Source organism: Onthophagus taurus, chromosome 1 (assembly GCF_036711975.1).
Source record: "Onthophagus taurus isolate NC chromosome 1, IU_Otau_3.0, whole genome shotgun sequence".
NCBI classification, from domain to species: domain Eukaryota; kingdom Metazoa; phylum Arthropoda; class Insecta; order Coleoptera; family Scarabaeidae; genus Onthophagus; species Onthophagus taurus.
In genome coordinates, this window is record NC_091966.1 from 40,437,711 (window position 1) to 40,455,326 (window position 17,616).

A 17,616-nucleotide genomic window follows, 5' to 3' on the forward strand; every position below is an offset into this window, starting at 1 on the left:
CTTTCAACAAAAATTTATTCTTGAATGTATTTCTTAGAAACAAATATAAGATACTCTTAAAACAAAAATATTTTTTTGTTTTCAGAATAGAAATATTATCGAATGAAGTATATCATATTCTTAGCATCGAAGAAAATCAATTTTTTGTTTCAAAAAATTCATTCTTGCGTCAATAATTTATAATACTCAAATGAAGAATTATACAAGATTGTTGGTACATGAATAAGTTTTTCTAAAAAGAAAGATACGTTATTCTTGACTTAAGAAATCTATTTTCGCAACGAAAATGGGATTGTTGACGCAACACTAAGATACTCTTTTTCAAGATTATTGATTTACTTTCACTAAGATATACAAGAATATGATAAGCTTGAGCCAAGAGTAATAATCTTCGTTCAAGAATATATTTCTCTCAGTGTAATAAAATATAGGGCGTTCCATTCAAAATTTTCGACGTTCTCCCCATTGAATATGAAAAAACGGTAATTCAATTTTTGACCACCCTGTGTAAGATACTCCGATACAGCAAATGACAATCTATTTGACAGCATCTGAAGAATAATCGTGCTTTTTAAAGCTTTTTTGAATGAACGTGGGTTAAGGAGGTTTAAAGAGCATGGTGAAATTTGCCAAAAAAGAACTTAAAATCAAAATAAAATCAAAAAACGAAAAACGCTAGGTTCCAATAACTTTCATGAAAGTTAACATATTTTCTTAAGTACAATTAATAAGTGTAATAAAAACTATAGCATTTCATTTAAAATAACGAAGTTACGGTCTACTCCCGGTAGACCGGAAGTGGCAGCCATCTTGAAAATATTTTAGATCAAAAGTTCCGAATGAATAACCCATGCTACGAAAATTTCAAAACTGTACGAATAGTAGAACCTACAAAAGTTCTAACGAACCAGTTACGTGAGACACCTGTATTTCTATTGAACTAAAACTAGAACTAACACTAGACTGAGAACTAGAAACATTCGGGTTTAGCTACACGTCTTTCAAGACGGCTAAACCCGAATGATTCTAGTTCTAGGTCTAGTGTTAGTTCTAGTTTTACACTAGCAGTATCACTAGAATTAACACTAGACCTAGAACTAGAATCATTCGAGTTTAGCCGTACGTCTTTCAAGACGGCTAAACCCGAATGATTCTAGTTCTAGTGTTAGTTCTAGTTTTACACTAGCACTATCACTAGAACTAACACTAGACCTAGAATTAGAGTCATTCGGGTTTAGCCGCACGTCTTTCAAGACGGCTAAACCCGAATGATTCTAGTTCTAGTGTTAGTTCTAGTTTTACACTAGCACTATCACTAGAACTAACACTAGACCTAGAATTAGAATCATTCGGGTTTAGCCGCACGTCTTTCAAGACGGCTAAACCCGAATAATTCTAGTTCTAGTGTTAGTTCTAGTTTTACACTAGCACTATCACTAGAACTAACACTAGACCTAGAATTAGAATCATTCGGGTTTAGCCGCACGTCTTTCAAGACGGCTAAACCCGAATAATTCTAGTTCTAGTGTTAGTTCTAGTTTTACACTAGCACTATCACTAGAACTAACACTAGACCTAGAATTAGAATCATTCGGGTTTAGCCGCACGTCTTTCAAGACGGCTAAACCCGAATGATTCTAGTTCTAGTGTTAGTTCTAGTTTTACACTAGCACTATCACTAGAACTAACACTAGACCTAGAATTAGAATCATTCGGGTTTAGCCGCACGTCTTTCAAGACGGCTAAACCCGAATAATTCTAGTTCTAGTGTTAGTTCTAGTTTTACACTAGCACTATCACTAGAACTAACACTAGACCTAGAATTAGAATCATTCGGGTTTAGCCGCACGTCTTTCAAGACGGCTAAACCCGAATGATTCTAGTTCTAGTGTTAGTTCTAGTTTTACACTAGCACTATCACTAGAACTAACACTAGACCTAGAATTAGAATCATTCGGGTTTAGCCGCACGTCTTTCAAGACGGCTAAACCCGAATAATTCTAGTTCTAGTGTTAGTTCTAGTTTTACACTAGCACTATCACTAGAACTAACACTAGACCTAGAATTAGAATCATTCGGGTTTAGCCGCACGTCTTTCAAGACGGCTAAACCCGAATGATTCTAGTTCTAGGTCTAGTGTTAGTTCTAGTTTTACACTAGCAGTATCACTAGAATTAACACTAGACCTAGAACTAGAATCATTCGGGTTTAGCCGCACGTCTTTCAAGACGGCTAAACCCGAATGATTCTAGTTCTAGTGTTAGTTCTAGTTTTACACTAGCACTATCACTAGAACTAACACTAGACCTAGAATTAGAATATTACCTAGAACTATTCTAGTTCTAGGTCTAGTGTTAGTTCTAGTTTTACACTAGCAGTATCACTAGAATTAACACTAGACTTAGAACTAGAAACATTTGGGTTTAGCCACACGTCTTTCAAAACGGCTAAACGCGAATGATTCTAATTCTAGGTCTAGTGTTAGTTTTAGTTTTACACTAGTACTATCATTAGAACTAACACAAGACCTAGAACTAGAATTATTCTGGTTTAGCCATACTGAGAGGCTAAACCTAGGCGGGGGTCAACATCTCGAATTTTCTTAGTGTAATTTTTGCTTAAAACTGTAAATCAATAGCAACCCTCCTTTTTGGCGTTTCAATTTGAAAACACTCCGCCGAATTAAAAACTAGAGTATAAAATCAAATTAAAAATTATCCAACTTACCAACTCTATTTAGTGAACAAGGAATATCCGCATTATGTCCACAAAGTAATGGATGAATACTTTTTGTTAAAGCTTTACATTGAGTAGTGCATGGATCTTTACATTTTTCTTGACATTGATGTCCACAGGGTAACTTCAACGGACATTTTCCTTTACATTTGCTTTTAGTAGGCGTCTCCATACATGGTATTTTAATTTTATGGCCACAGTCAATTACTATTTTTTCCACAATGACCTTACAGTTTCCGCATGGATCAGAACATTTTTGTTTGCATGGATGTCCGCAAGGTAATTTTTCTTTACACGGTTTTGGACATTCTGACAATTCAACGCTCACGCTACACTTCATTGCGTATACATGACCACAGGATCTTTGTTTTTTTACAACGATATCGCACTCATCACATTCCTGATAGCAAAATTTCCTACATCGATGATCATCTAAATTAGTTATACATCCTGGACGTTGTTTATTACATGTTCTATGACATTTATACTAAAAAAAAATTATTATGTTCACTTAATTATTTATAATTATTAATTTACCTCTAAATGATCTGGATCATTATTTTTATGGCACTTCTGTGCGCAGACATGTCCACAACTTTCGACACGAACATCACAGGGATGTGGACATTTAACTAATTCGGTTGGTAAGTGACACGGTTTTCGCGTTTTGTGGTCACATGAAAGTGTAACGTCCACAATCTCTTTGCACAGAAGTTCTCGGTCAGAACATGCGAAGATACCAACGTGACCGCATTGAAGAGTCCTCGAAACAGCAACCATACATAAATCGCATTCTTCAAAACATTTTTTAGGACAAGGATGTTCGTCATCGCAGAGTAATCTAAATAAAAATTTTGATTGTTGTTGAATAGTGTCGAAATGCTTTTCAAATAATGTGAAAAAGTTTTCTTCTTAACCTCAATAGACTGCCAAAGTTTGACGTTACAGAGATGGGCGGAGCTTATACCGACTCCAAACAATTTCGTTGCTAACCACAGTTGGTAACGAAAAATGGTCATAAAAATGTCATTTAAAATGTCACTTAGTTTATTTTAACATTAATTGAAAAATTGCATATGGCGATTTAACGTCTATGACGTCAAGGCTTAGATTGTCTATTATACTCTGTTTTTAAACCAAGAGGAGTAAACACGAAAGTCAGATTTACACTAGGAAAAATCACCAGAAAATATCACTAGATATTTTGGCGGTAAATTTAAATTAATAATTATTATTATTTATTTATTTATTTATTTACTTATTATTGTATTTATTTTCGTTTGTTATCGTCAACACTAAACATACAAATTAACATTGAAGTTATGAGTGTATTTATTTCAAAATATAATAAAGAAGGGTTTAAGAACACAAAATTTACAATAATGACACGAAACTGTCGAATTGTCAATAACCTAACCTTCAAATTCAAAATCAAACTTCAAAATTGCCTGCAAGGCAATTTTGAAGTTTGAAAAAAAATCACGTGCAAGGTCAATCTGGTGACAAATTTAAAATACTCCTAATGGTTTAAAAACAGAGTATAGCTAATTACCAAAAATATTACTAGAAATTAGAAAATGACGTAAAGTTCATAGGGACTCTAGGTAATACCAATAGAAACCCTAAAAAATTTGACCTTGAAAGGTATAAAAAAAAATAATTTAAAGTTAGACACTTGCCAAAAGCATCAACTGTCAAATAAGGTCTAAAAATGATTAAGGAAAGCCAAGATGTGTTTCATCAAAATGGAATATAGTGTTAAAAAGTGTCGAAAAAGTTATAAAATGGCGAAATGTCAAAAAGAATGAATGCTGTCATAAAGTGTCAAAACGTTCTAAAGTATTTTAATATGTCAAAAAGTATTATGAAATGTCGAAATGAATCAAACCTTTTTAGGTGGCGTTAAACAAAGTCAAAAATTATTTGATAACTGGTGGTGTTGAAAAAATGGTGCCGAAACGGTATAGGAAAAAGATGTCAAAAAGTTTCAAATAGTGTCACATAATGCGAACTACATAGTATCAAGCAATGTCAAAAAGTGTCATAAAATGTAAAGAGATGGATGTATCAGAGAATCAAAAAATACTGAAATGTGTCAAAATGTCAAAAACTGCGTAAATGCGAAAAACCACGTCAAAAAGAGACAATAAAGTCAAAAAACCTCGTAGTAACAAGACGGATCAAAATTATTATAAACTATCAAGAAGAATCAAATGAGTTAAAGTGTTAAAAAGTTTCAAAGTATTTTAATATGTCAAAAAGTATTAGGAAATGTCAAACCGACTCAAACCTTTCTAGGTGATGTTAGGCGGAGTCAAAAATATTCCGATAACTGCTAAACAATATTAAAAAATGCCGAAAAAGTTATAAATTGTCGAAATGTCATAAAGAATGAATGCTGTCATAAAGTATCAAAAGTTTCCAAAGTATTTTAATATGTCAAAAAGTATTATGAAGTATCGAAATGAATCAAGTCGTTTTAGGAGGCGTTAGGCAGAGTCAAAAATAATTTGATAACTGCCAAATAGTGTCAAAATGGTATAGGAAAAAGATGTCAAAAAGTTTCAAAGAGTGTCACATAATGCAAACTACATAGTGTCAAGGAATGTCAAAAAGTATCAAAAAATGTAAAGAGGTGGATGTATCAGAGAGAATCAAAAAATAGTCAAATGTGTTAAAACGTCAAAAACGTCGTAGTAACAAGACGGATTCAAAATTATTATAAACTATCAAGAAGAATCAAATGACTTAAAGTGCCAAAGTATTTTAATGTCAAAAAGTATTATGAAATGTCAAAATGAACAAACCTTTCAAAATGGCTTATGGATAAAATGTCAAAAAGTTGGAAATAGTGTCACATAATGTGAAGTACATAGTATCAAGAAGTGTCGAATATGCCAAAAGGTATTAGAGTTTCAAAAACCGTTATGTAAAGTTAGACAATATCAAAAATCATCAATAAATATTGAAATATTCAAAGAGTTACCGTTGTCAAAAGTATTAACTGTCAAATAACATCCAAAAATGATTAAGGTAAGTCAAAATATGTATACAAAAGTACCTTGTACCTCATACCTTGTGGAAATTTAGGCAGGGTGAACATAGTTCGATAACTGTCAAAGTGTTAAACGATTTTAAAAAGTTTCAAATGGTGTCACATAATGCGAACTACATACCATGTTATATTAAAAACTAAAAGAGTAGAATGTCAAAATCAGTCAAGTGGTGTTAAAATGTTTCAAATTGTATCACATAACGCGAACTACATTGTATCAAGCAATGTCAAAAGATGTCAAAAAATGTGAAGAGGTAGATGTATCAGAAAGAATCAAAAACACACAAATTTGTCAAAAACTGTATAAATGTGAAAAATTACGTCAAAAAGAGACGATAGTCAAAAAACGTCGTAGCATCAAGAAGTTAAAAATTATTATAAACTATAAAGAAGAATCAAATGTCAAAAAGTGCCCAAGTATTTTAATATGTCAAAAAGACTCTAGCCTTTCTAGATGGTGTTGGACGGAGTCAAAAAATTCCAATAACTGCTAAATAGTGTCAAAATGGTTTAAGAGAAAATGTCAAAAAGTTTGAAATAGTGTCACATAATGCGAACTACATAGTATCAGCAATGTCAAATATGGCAAAAGGTATCAGAGTTTCAAAAACCGTTATGTAACGTCAGACAACATCAAAAATGATCAATAAATATTGAAAAATTCAAAGAGTTACCCTTGTCAAAAGTATCAACTGTCAAATAACATCTAAAAATGATTAAGGTAAATCAAAATATGTATAAAAAAGAAATAGAGTGTCAAAAAGTGTCGATAAAGTCAGAAAATGTTCAAATATCAAGAAAAATCAAAGCTGTCAAAAATTGTCATACCTTATGGAAATTTAGGCAGGGTGAAAATATTTCGATAACTGTCAAAGTGTTAAAATGCTTTTAAAAAGTTTCAAATAGTGTAGCATAATGCGAACTACATACTATGTTATATTAAAAAGAGTCAAAAGGTGATAGAATGTCAAAATCAATCAAGTAGTGTCAAAATGTTTCAAATAATGCGAACTACACAGTATCAAGCAATGTCAAAAAGTGTCAAAAAATGTAAAGAGGTAGATGTATCAGAGAGAATCAAAAACACATAAATGTGTCAAAAACGGTGTAAATGTGAAAAACTACGTCAAAAAGAGACGATAAAGTCAAAAAACGTCGTAGTATCAAGAGGTCAAAAATTATTATAAACTATAAAGAAGAATCAAATGTCAAAAAGGCTCTAGCCTTTCTAGATGGTGTTGGACGGAGTCCAAAAATTCCGATAACTGCTAAATAGTGTCAAAATGGTTTAAGAAAAGATGATAAAAAGTTTTAAATAGTGTCACATAATGGGAACTACATAGTATCAAGCAACGTCAAATATGCGAAAAGGTATCAGAGTTTCAAAAACCGTTATGTAACGTCAAAAATGATGAATAAATATTGAAAAATTCAAACAGTTACCCTAGTCAAAAGTATCAACTGCAAATAACATCTAAAAATGATTAAAGACAGTCAAAATATGTTTAAAAAAGAAATATAGTGAGAAAAAGTGTCGACAGTCAGAAAATATTCAAATATCAAGAAAGGTCAAAGCTGTCAAAAAGTAGCGAAGTATTGTAATATGTCAAAGGTATTGCGAAATGCCAAATTGAATCAAAAATTGCTATACCTTGTGGAAATCTAGGCAGGCTTTTAAAAAGTTTCAAATAGTGTCACATAATGCGAACTACATACCTACCACGTTATATTAAAAAGTGTCAAAAGGTGAGAAAATGTCAAAAACAGTTAAGTAGTAACAAAATTTACCCTGTACCAAATTTCAACGCTCTACCATAAATGGTATTGAAAATATAAAGAAAAATGTGTTAAAATTTCTGAACTTTGATTGGCCCATATCTTAGCCATTTGAAGACTTTTATAATAATTTTTTTTCACGAATCGTAATCATTTTTGCTCTAGTATATGAGGTTAATTTTATGCCCCAAGTCACCAGAACACTTGTATACAAAATTGCTTAGTTTAGTCGCTAGAGGGCTTTGGAAATTCATGATGAATCAAAGATAAAACGCAAAACGAAGTTCTAGCTTTAATTGTTATTCAGCGTTAGATTGTGGTATATTTTTATTGAACAAAAAGTAGAACTAACACTAGACCTAGAACCAGAAACATTGGGGTTTACCTCCGCGTCTCTTAAGACGGAAACTCAGTTATCATAAGGACGTCACTTTTTCCAACCAAACTTTTCCTTTTCAAAACTACCCAATGCCTGTACTATTATGTTAAGCTATGTTGCATTTGATGTGGGACAGTGTAAGTGCATAGTAGTTTCGTTACTATGGTTACTGCATTCATATATCGAGTTATATAAAATTATCGGTATAAGAAAATATTGATGATTACTTACTTCATGCATTTCTCACGACAATTTGATTCTGTATGTTCACGGTTTCTAGTGTGACATTGCATTTTACAAAAATGTCCACAACTGAGTAAAATGTTGCATAATTCATCGCAACCGCCCTCAACAACTTTTTTAAAATCGTTGATAGATTTTATGTAAGTTATTTTATTCCTATGAATTTCGCAAGATAACGGTAAAGCTTCTCCGAGACTTTCTTCTTTTTCCAGAGTAACTTTTATCTTTCCCCAAATCTACACAAAAGAAAAACAATAACATGATTTATACAGTGTGACCCATTTGAAAGCGGAACTCCCTCGTAAAATTTGTATTTATTATCCGATTTCCGCTTTCAAATGGGTCACACTGTATATTATTCATTACAATTAACTTACATCTTGAGATGCTTGAGTTAACATTTCCATATTTCCCATAATATAAAATCCTTCTCGTGCACGCGATAACGCCACGCAAACTCTGTTATCGATTTTTAAAAATCCCACATTTTTTTCTTTGTTATTTCTAACAAGGGATAACAGTATAATTTTGCTTTCTTCTCCTTGATAATTATCTAAAACGCATATTCTTATATCACGTAGAAGCGGGAACTTTTTACGTTCCGCAAACATTTTGAAAAGTTGCGCGGAATAAGCGCAAAGTATGGTTACATCTTCCGGTTTATAACCATTTAAAATCAAGTATTGCGCCAAACGAATTAAATATTCCACTTCGAACATGTTTAATTTACTATCATCCTTTTCCCTGCTCTCCAAGTTCGCGTGAGTGATGAAATAGAGATTTTTTCGGACTCCTCTCACTCGTGGGAAATTATAAACCGATTCGTGATTATGTAATACAGGATAAATTGTTGGAACGATTAATTTTGCGAATTCCGGTCGCATGCGATGTTGAATTTCTAATACGTTACATTCAACATTATTACGTATCATACGTTCGAATAAACTTATTCCTAAATTATATTTTTTTTCCATTAAAAAATCTGCAGTTGATGGACTAAAAAATAAATTAATTAATTAATTCAATTAATTTTAATCTTCGAGCGGGCGCGCTGTCATAAAATTTATGACAATTTTCGTTTTTATAATATATCTCCTTATATTATGCATTTGAAAGGATTTAACAGTAAAGTATTCATGTAATTATGTATTAAAAAAAATATATTGACGTTGTCTTTGTGGAAAAAAAGTTATAAAAGGCAAAAAATTTACACATTAATTCCTGATTTATAAGGCCGTATTTATATTATGGATGTATTATTAAGAAGGGATATAAATGTATTATAAACCGGTTTTGAAATGAACTAAAACTAGAACTAACACTAGACATAGAACCAGAAAGTTTTGAACCGAACGTTTCTAGTTCTAGGTCTAGTGTTAGTTCTACTTTTATACTAGCACTATCACTAGAACTAACACAAGACCAAGAATCATTTGGGTTGAGTCCAAACTCGACATATTTAACTTTAATATTAATGAAGATACAATTACTTCCGGTTTAAAACGTCAACGTCAATTTTGACATATTTGTCATCTTCATTAAAAACCCTTTAAAATGAGTCCAAACATGACGCACTTATCTCAAAAAATAAAAAAGTTACAACAAAAAAAAACATTAAACAAGTTAGCAACAATGAAGATAGCAATTTAATTTTTAAATATTAATACCAACCTTAATTTTTTATTTTTTTTTTATTATATTTTTATACGTTTTCAAGTCTGGTTTGCATCATATGTCTAAGAACCGACTTAGTCCAAACATGACTCATTTATCTCAAAAAAACCAAAAGTTCGAACTTTCAACTTTTAATTGACATATTTGTCAACTTCATAAAAAATCCTTTAAAATGAGTCCAAACTCGACATATTTAACTTTAATATTAATGGAGATACGATCACTTCCGGTTTGAAACGTCAACGTCAATTTTGACATATTTGTCATCTTCATTAAAAAAAAAAAGCTTTAGCAACAATGAAGATAGCAATTTAATTTTTAAATATTAATACCAACCTTCCTTAACTTTTTATTTATTTTTATTATATTTTTGTTTTTGTGACAAATATTAAGACATTTTATAAAGATTAGGAATATGTCATAATGACATTGACATTTCAAACCGGAAGTTAATTATCAAATAATAGACAAATTGACAATTTCATGGTGTTCTTCCATGATGTATTCTTTATTAAAAAAACCTTTAAAATGAGTCCAAACAAGATATTAAGACATTTAAAAAAAAAATAAGAATATGTCAAAATGACATTGACATTTCAAACCGGAAGTTGCTTATATCTCAAGTAATATTGGAATTAAACGTGTCATGTTTGGACTCATTTTAACGGATTTTTAATGAAGATTACAAGTATGTCAAAATTGAGGTTGACAGTTTAAACCTGAAGTTAATTATCAAATAATAGACAACTTCCTGGTGTTCTTTCATGATGTATGCTTTATTAAAAAAACTTTAAAATGAGTCCAAACAAGACGCACTTCTCAAAAAACAAAAAAGTTGGAATAGAAAACATTAAACCCGAAGTTAGTATCAGTGAAGATAGCAATTTAATTTTTAAATATTAATACCAACCTTAATTTTTATTATTTTTGTTTTTGTGACAAATATTAAGACATTTAAAAAAAAAATTAAGAATATGTCAAAATGACATTGACATTTCAAACCGGAACTTGCTTATATCTCGAGTAATATTGGAATTAAAAGTGTCATGTTTGGACTTATTTTAAAGGATTTTTCACGACGATTACAATTATGTCAAAATTGAGATTGACGTTCTTAACCGGAAGTTGACCATAACTTCATTAATATTGAAGATAAATATGTCGTGTTTGTACTCATTTTAAAGGATTTTTAATGAAGATTACAAATATGTCAAAATTGAGGTTGATGTTTTAAACCTGACGTTAGTTATCGTATAATAGACGTTTTATAACTGATGATTCATGAATTTTTAAAGTTTCATAACATTTCTATTGTTAAAAAGGAGCATTCTTAAATTTTAACCTGTAAACTTGTAACACTTCGTCCTTAATTTCATTTTACAACTTTTTAAACTTAAATTTTGTCAATTAGTAACTAATAATCTGATTTCGACTTTGATATGTGATCTTTTTTAACAAAAAAAAGAAACATTATGATACTTGTTTGTAAAATGGATAAGATGAGAGATGTTAATGTATTTGTAGAGTCTCTGAAGATGGCCAACGGCCGAAACTAGTTAGACTTAAGTACTTTAAGCCTTAAGACTTTAGTATTTGTGATTAAATTTACGCCAAAACTTACAGAAACACCCTGTATAATCTTGTGATAGTTGTCATCAGTGTTCTGTGATAAAAATAGACAGACTCCAAACAATTTTCAATAGTTTGAGCCTGTCTATTCTGAGAAGTCTTAAATTTTTAGAGAGATGTACCTGATGTCATAAAATTTATGACACGCGCCCGCTCATGTTATAATTTAATAAAGGTTAATTTTGTTTTACCGTAATTGTTGATGATCCCCAATTAAAATAAGATGTTCACAATGTCTCGTTAACGACGTAATGATATGAGCTTCCATAATTTCAGCCGCTTCCTCTACAATCACAATGCGAGATCTTAACGCTTTTAAAGTTGATTGTAATCGCGCAGCGGAAGTTGTTGTCATTCCAATTACCATTTTTGAACGCAACATTTCAACATCCACCATCTCTTTAACAGCTTCAAATTCTCTATAGGCTTTTTGATAAGTATCTTCAGCATCTTTCATTTGCTTTATAACTTGTTTTTCGTACATTTTCACCCAATGAATATATAATATCCATCTATCAGCTGGATCAATGTTATCAGGGTTTCTAAGTTGTTGCAATAAATCCGGTGGGATATGCTGTTGGGGTTTCCTATCTTTAATCTCTTCTAATGCTTTTTTTAAATATTCATATTCAGCATTTGTGTTCACATAATCCTTTTCTAATTCAAACCATTCCCTTGGATCGAATTTATCACCTTTTTGTTTTAATTTAACAGCGGTTTCTTTTAAATCATCTAAAAACGTTTCGTAACCGTTTAATGTTGTGATATAAACGGGAGCTCCTGTGCAATCAAAATTAAAATCATCATCATCTATATTATGAACGTCATCTTCTTCTGCTATAAGTTGTTGAAGCATTTCTTCATCATCTTCTTCACTATCGGAATATTCATTTTGCACGACGTTTTGTGCAGCAATGAAGTCATCGATGTTTAAGGATTCGTGTCTCTTTTGGACGTTTCCGCCTAATAACCATTTTTTAAATTCTTGTTGGGTTAAGTTCTTTAATTGTGCAACGGGCCAAGTTTCAGGTAACTTATCCAATAACGGAGTCACATTAACGATACCTTTAAATTCCCTGGTAGCGTTTAATATATCGTAGAATCTTTTTAATGAATTAGCGGCGTCTCTAAACCTGAATTGGTGTTCGTGAATTAAACGATTGTGAGATTTATGTCTTATTTGTCGTAAATTGTACTGATTGATGTTTTCATTTTTCGATTGCCCACCGATCCGGACGATTTGTTGTGTTGCTGTGAGTAGCCCTTCTAAGAATTGGTCCAAAGCATGATTTGTGTAACAAATAACCAACATGGGGTGCATTTTTTTATGCCAAATCGCGTGGTTGTGTAAAAGCGCTTTTCCTACGACCAATCCAAGATGGGTTTTACCGGTACCCGGTGGACCTTGAATTATGGAAAATTTTCTTGATAAAGCATTTTTGTAGGCGCGGTATTGAGCCTCGTTTAATTTTAATGTAGTCATTGAAGGCCAATCAAAATTATGTAGAACGCCGTTTATAATCGGAATTCTAAAAATTACATTAATTAATAAAAAAAATTATTTAAAGAAAGATTCCGGTCTAGAGGGTCAAAACAATTTTACCGAATTTCATTTGAAATTTCATTTACATTGTAAAAGGATAACTATTGAAGGTGTAACTTTTTAGCAGTTATAATTTTGAATAACGGATTTATACTAATTTTAAAGATTATGGATGGGACATCCGTGTTAGTAATCACAACCCATCAATTTAAGGTTGATAATTCTCAACCTTAAACAGTTTTATATGTACAGGGTGGTTCAAATTCGATGTCCGAATAGGCTATCTCGGAAACTATAAGAGCTAGAAAAAAAGTAGCTTACATGTCATGATCTCGTTTTTCGAGAAACTGCTAATGCCAAAAACCTCAAAGCGCTACCGTCTTTTGTTTTTCCCCTAGAGGCCAAAATTGAAAATATCGTAAAACCAGCAAGTGCAATTATCTTGGTTATTATTATAGGTGTAGTATTATAACTAAGACATTATATGGACACTTTTTTACAGAGAATTTGATGACGTAGTCAAAAAAATTTTTTCGGATTTAGATTTTGAGATATTGTAACAATTTTCGTTTTTTTAAATGGAAACAACCACTGATTATTCGCTTATTAAATTCGTTATTTTTTTCTGGTTACAAAAATATGGGGTTAGATAGGTCTGTTTCTTATTGTTTTAGAATAAAGTTAAAAATAATAATATACATAATTTACAGATTCCTGTAAATTATAACTAAAAATTAAAAAAAACATATTAATGATATTTGAAACAAATATATTTGTTGAACTATTTAATTTATATTTGTTTTACACAAAAGTTGGAATAGATTGCATTATTTCACATTTTTTATTAATATTTAATATTATTATTAAATAAAAATTTTAAAAAAATTAAAATTAAATGACATTTGTATTCAAAAATTTTCTTTTAAGATCGATTACGAAAAGTTTAACATGTTAGAATGTTACATATTAAAAAATAAAGTAAATTTTATATAAATTTTTAGTAGAATAATTTTTAGTTATAGTTACAGCAAACTGTAAATTTAATTTCTTCGACGACACTAAAAAAAAGTTTATTTTTAGCTTTTTAATTTAATAATTAAATAAGAAGATAACTTTTGGTATTTAATAACAAAAAATTTTTTTAATATGTAACATCTTAAACTTTTCAAAATTTTCGTAATTCATCTTAAAAACAGGATTTTTAAAGTGACACATCAGAAAATTTTTTAATACAAACAGATTGCGCCATCTATCAATAATTTATTAAGTCATTTAAGAATAGTATTAAATATTAATAAAAAATGTGAAATAATGCAATCTATTCCAACTTTTGAATAGTTACATGTATAAATTAAATAGTTCAACAAATATATTTGTTTCAAATATCAGAAATATGTTTTTTTAATTTTTAATTATAGTACCGTAATTTACAGGAAACTGTAAATTTAATTTCTTGGAAGACACTAAAAGAAAAGTTAATTTTTAGCTTTATTCTAAAACAATAAGAAATAGACCTGTCAAACCCTATATTTTTATAATCAGAAAAAAATAAGGAATTTAATAAGCGAATAATCAGTGGTTATTTCCATTTAAAAAAACGAACATTGTGATAATATCTCAAAATCTAAAACCAAAAAAATTTTTTTGACTACGTCATCAAATTCTCTGTAAAAAAGTGTCCATATAATGTCTTAGTTATAATACTCCAGCTATAATAATAACCAAGATAATTCCACTTGCTGGTTTTACGATATTTTCAATTTTGGCCTCTAGGGGAAAAACAAAAGACGATAGCGTTTTGAGGTTTTCGACATTGGAACTTATTTAAAAAAAGAGATCAAGACATGTAAGCTACTTTTTTTCTAGCTCTTATAGTTTCCAATATAGCCTATTCGGACATCGAATTTGAACCACCCTGTACAGGTGTCCCAATTTCCATGTCCGCATAGGCTATCTCCGAAACTAAGAGATAGAAAAAAAGTAGCTTACATGTCATGATCTCGTTTTTCGGGAAAATGCTAATGCCGAAAACTCCGAACAGCTATCGTCTTTTGTTTTCACCCTATCGGCAAAAACTGAAAATTTTGCGAAAACGACAATCGCGAATTTCTCACTTATTATCAAAGATGGAGTATTATAAATAAAACATTATATGGGCAACTTTTTACGAAGAATTCAGCGGCGTAGGTAGAATTTTTTTCCCATCTTTTATTTTCGAGATTTTAGACGTAACTTTATATTTTTAAATGGAAACCATAGTTGGCTATGACCTAAAATAATTTGTTATTTTCTTCTGATAACAAATATATATAGTTTGCGGGGTATATTTCTTATAGTTATTGAATAATTAACAAAAATTCACTTTGTTCTATCTAAAACTAATGTATGTATTTAAAAGTTAATGTTGCTATGGTGATAACCATACATACTATGATGGAACGTAATGTATCAATAATTGCCAAAGTTTGTATTTAAAAATTCGATAACAACTCTGGCATTATATGCTGGTACGATGCACCAGCATGTTAGGTGTCAAAGTATAACAAAATTGAATAAAACTACAATGAATTTCGAAAATTATGAAAAATGTAACATGATGGAATGCTATATGTTATCAGATAAGAATGCGAAACGGAAAGAAGACAACCGCACGTAAGAAAGTACCTTCAGCCAGTTAGTAGAAAATTTAATAGATTTTTGGTCCTTCCCCAAACCACGTGCAAAAACATACCAAAATGACCTGTAAGAGGATGAAGTCAATGTGTTGGCTTCAGTTGCGATAAATCCATCAACGTCCTGCAGAGAAATTGAACAAGACGTCTGACCCAAAAGCCGCTGCTCCCGAATGTGAAAGAAAAATAAGTATAAACCATACAAAACGCGGCAAACTCACTATTTACGTGCCGGAAATGTCAATCTAAGATTAGAATTTTGTAGATGATATTTAGAAAAATTAAATAATCTGCTGTTTGTTCAAAATGTCATCTGGACCAATGAAGTCTCTGAGTGTTCAAAGAAGGTTGGGTTTCAATGTATGGTGTGTCCTTTTAGATAATAGAATTTTGGCATATAGTATCTACCATAAAAGCTTAAACTCAGGTAAATACCTCAATATATTAAGGCGGCACATTGGTCGACAATTTGCCATTAATTATGTCTCAAATGATATATTTTCAATACGACGGAGCACCAGCACATAATGCCAGAGTTGTTAGTGAATTTTTAAATACTACTACAAACTTTGGCAATAATTGGAAACAATGTTTTCCATCATGGTATGGTTATCACCATAACAACATTAAGTTTTAAATACATACAATAGTTTTAGAAAGAACAAAAAAAATTGATACATTATGTTCCATCATAGTATGTATGGTTATCACCATAGCAACATTAACTTTTAAATACATACATTAGTTTTAGATAGAACAAAATGAATTTTTGTTAATTATTCAATAACTATAAGAAATATGCCCCACAAACTATATACAGCCTGATTCAGAGTAAGCGCCTTATTTTTTTTAGCCACACTATGGGTACTACTTTCAAAATATTTAGCAGTAATATGTTTTAGGAGATTCTCTACACGATGGTGATATCACATTTTCAATTGGACGAATTATTTCAAAATGGCGACTGTCAACTTTTTTTTTTTAATGGAATGCCAACACTTTTTTTTTATTATTGGGATCCTAAAAACATTCTTTATACGAGTAGTATTTTGTTTTTCTTAAAAATTCATTTCTTTCCCCATCAAATAGCACACATTTTAATCTAGTAGCGCATGAATGTTTTACACTCGATGTTATTTTTGTCCAAATATCAAGTAGCGCTAGACACAAAAGAAACAATTAAACTTTATTTTGTAATAAAAATCTACTTATTTATTTATTTGGACAAAAATAACATCGAGTGTAAAACATTCATGCACTAGTAGATTAAAATGTTAGGTTGCTAGTAGTACCCATAGTGTGGCTAAAAAAAAATAAGGCGCTTACTCTGAATCAGGCTGTATATTTGTTATCAGAAGAAAATAACAAATTATTTTAGGTCATAGCCAACTATGGTTTCCATTTAAAAAAATAAAGTTACTTCAAAAATCTCGAAAATAAAAAATGGGAAAAAAATTCTACCTACGCCACTGGATTCTTCGTAAAAAGTTATATAATGTTTTATTTATAATACTCCATCTTTGATAATAAGTGAGATATTCGCGATTGTCGTTTTCGCAAAATTTTCAGTTTTTGCCGATAGGACGAAAACAAAAGACGATAGCTGTTCGGAGTTTTCGGCATTAGCATTTTCTCGAAAAACGAGATCATGACATATAAGCTACTTTTTTTCTATCTCTTTTAGTTTCGGAGATAGCCTATGCGGACATCGAAATTGGGACACCTGTACAGGGGTGTCCAAATTTCGATGGGTTTGCAGGGTATCTGCAAGGTACCCTCAGGGTACCTTCTCAGGTTCGCGAAAGCCGCAACTTTCTATCTTTTATAATAACTGAGATACCCTGCAAACCCATCGAAATTTGGACACCTGTACAGGATCGCTGATAATAATGATACAAAAGTTTTAGTG

General features: G+C 30.9%; 1 protein-coding gene across 1 annotated transcript in view; it reads right to left on the reverse strand.

The window, feature by feature from the left end:
- LOC111428642 (NFX1-type zinc finger-containing protein 1-like) overlaps positions 1-17,616 on the reverse strand; it is a 45,253-nt gene that overhangs the window by 11,103 nt on the left and 16,534 nt on the right. Inside the window, exons 5-9 of the mRNA XM_071201348.1 lie at positions 11,684-13,021; positions 8,567-9,185; positions 8,178-8,425; positions 3,274-3,577; positions 2,728-3,223 (exon numbers count right to left, since the gene is read on the reverse strand). Of these exons, the coding sequence (XP_071057449.1) occupies positions 2,728-3,223; positions 3,274-3,577; positions 8,178-8,425; positions 8,567-9,185; positions 11,684-13,021 (3,005 nt within the window). The remainder of the gene's footprint in view (positions 1-2,727; positions 3,224-3,273; positions 3,578-8,177; positions 8,426-8,566; positions 9,186-11,683; positions 13,022-17,616) is intronic.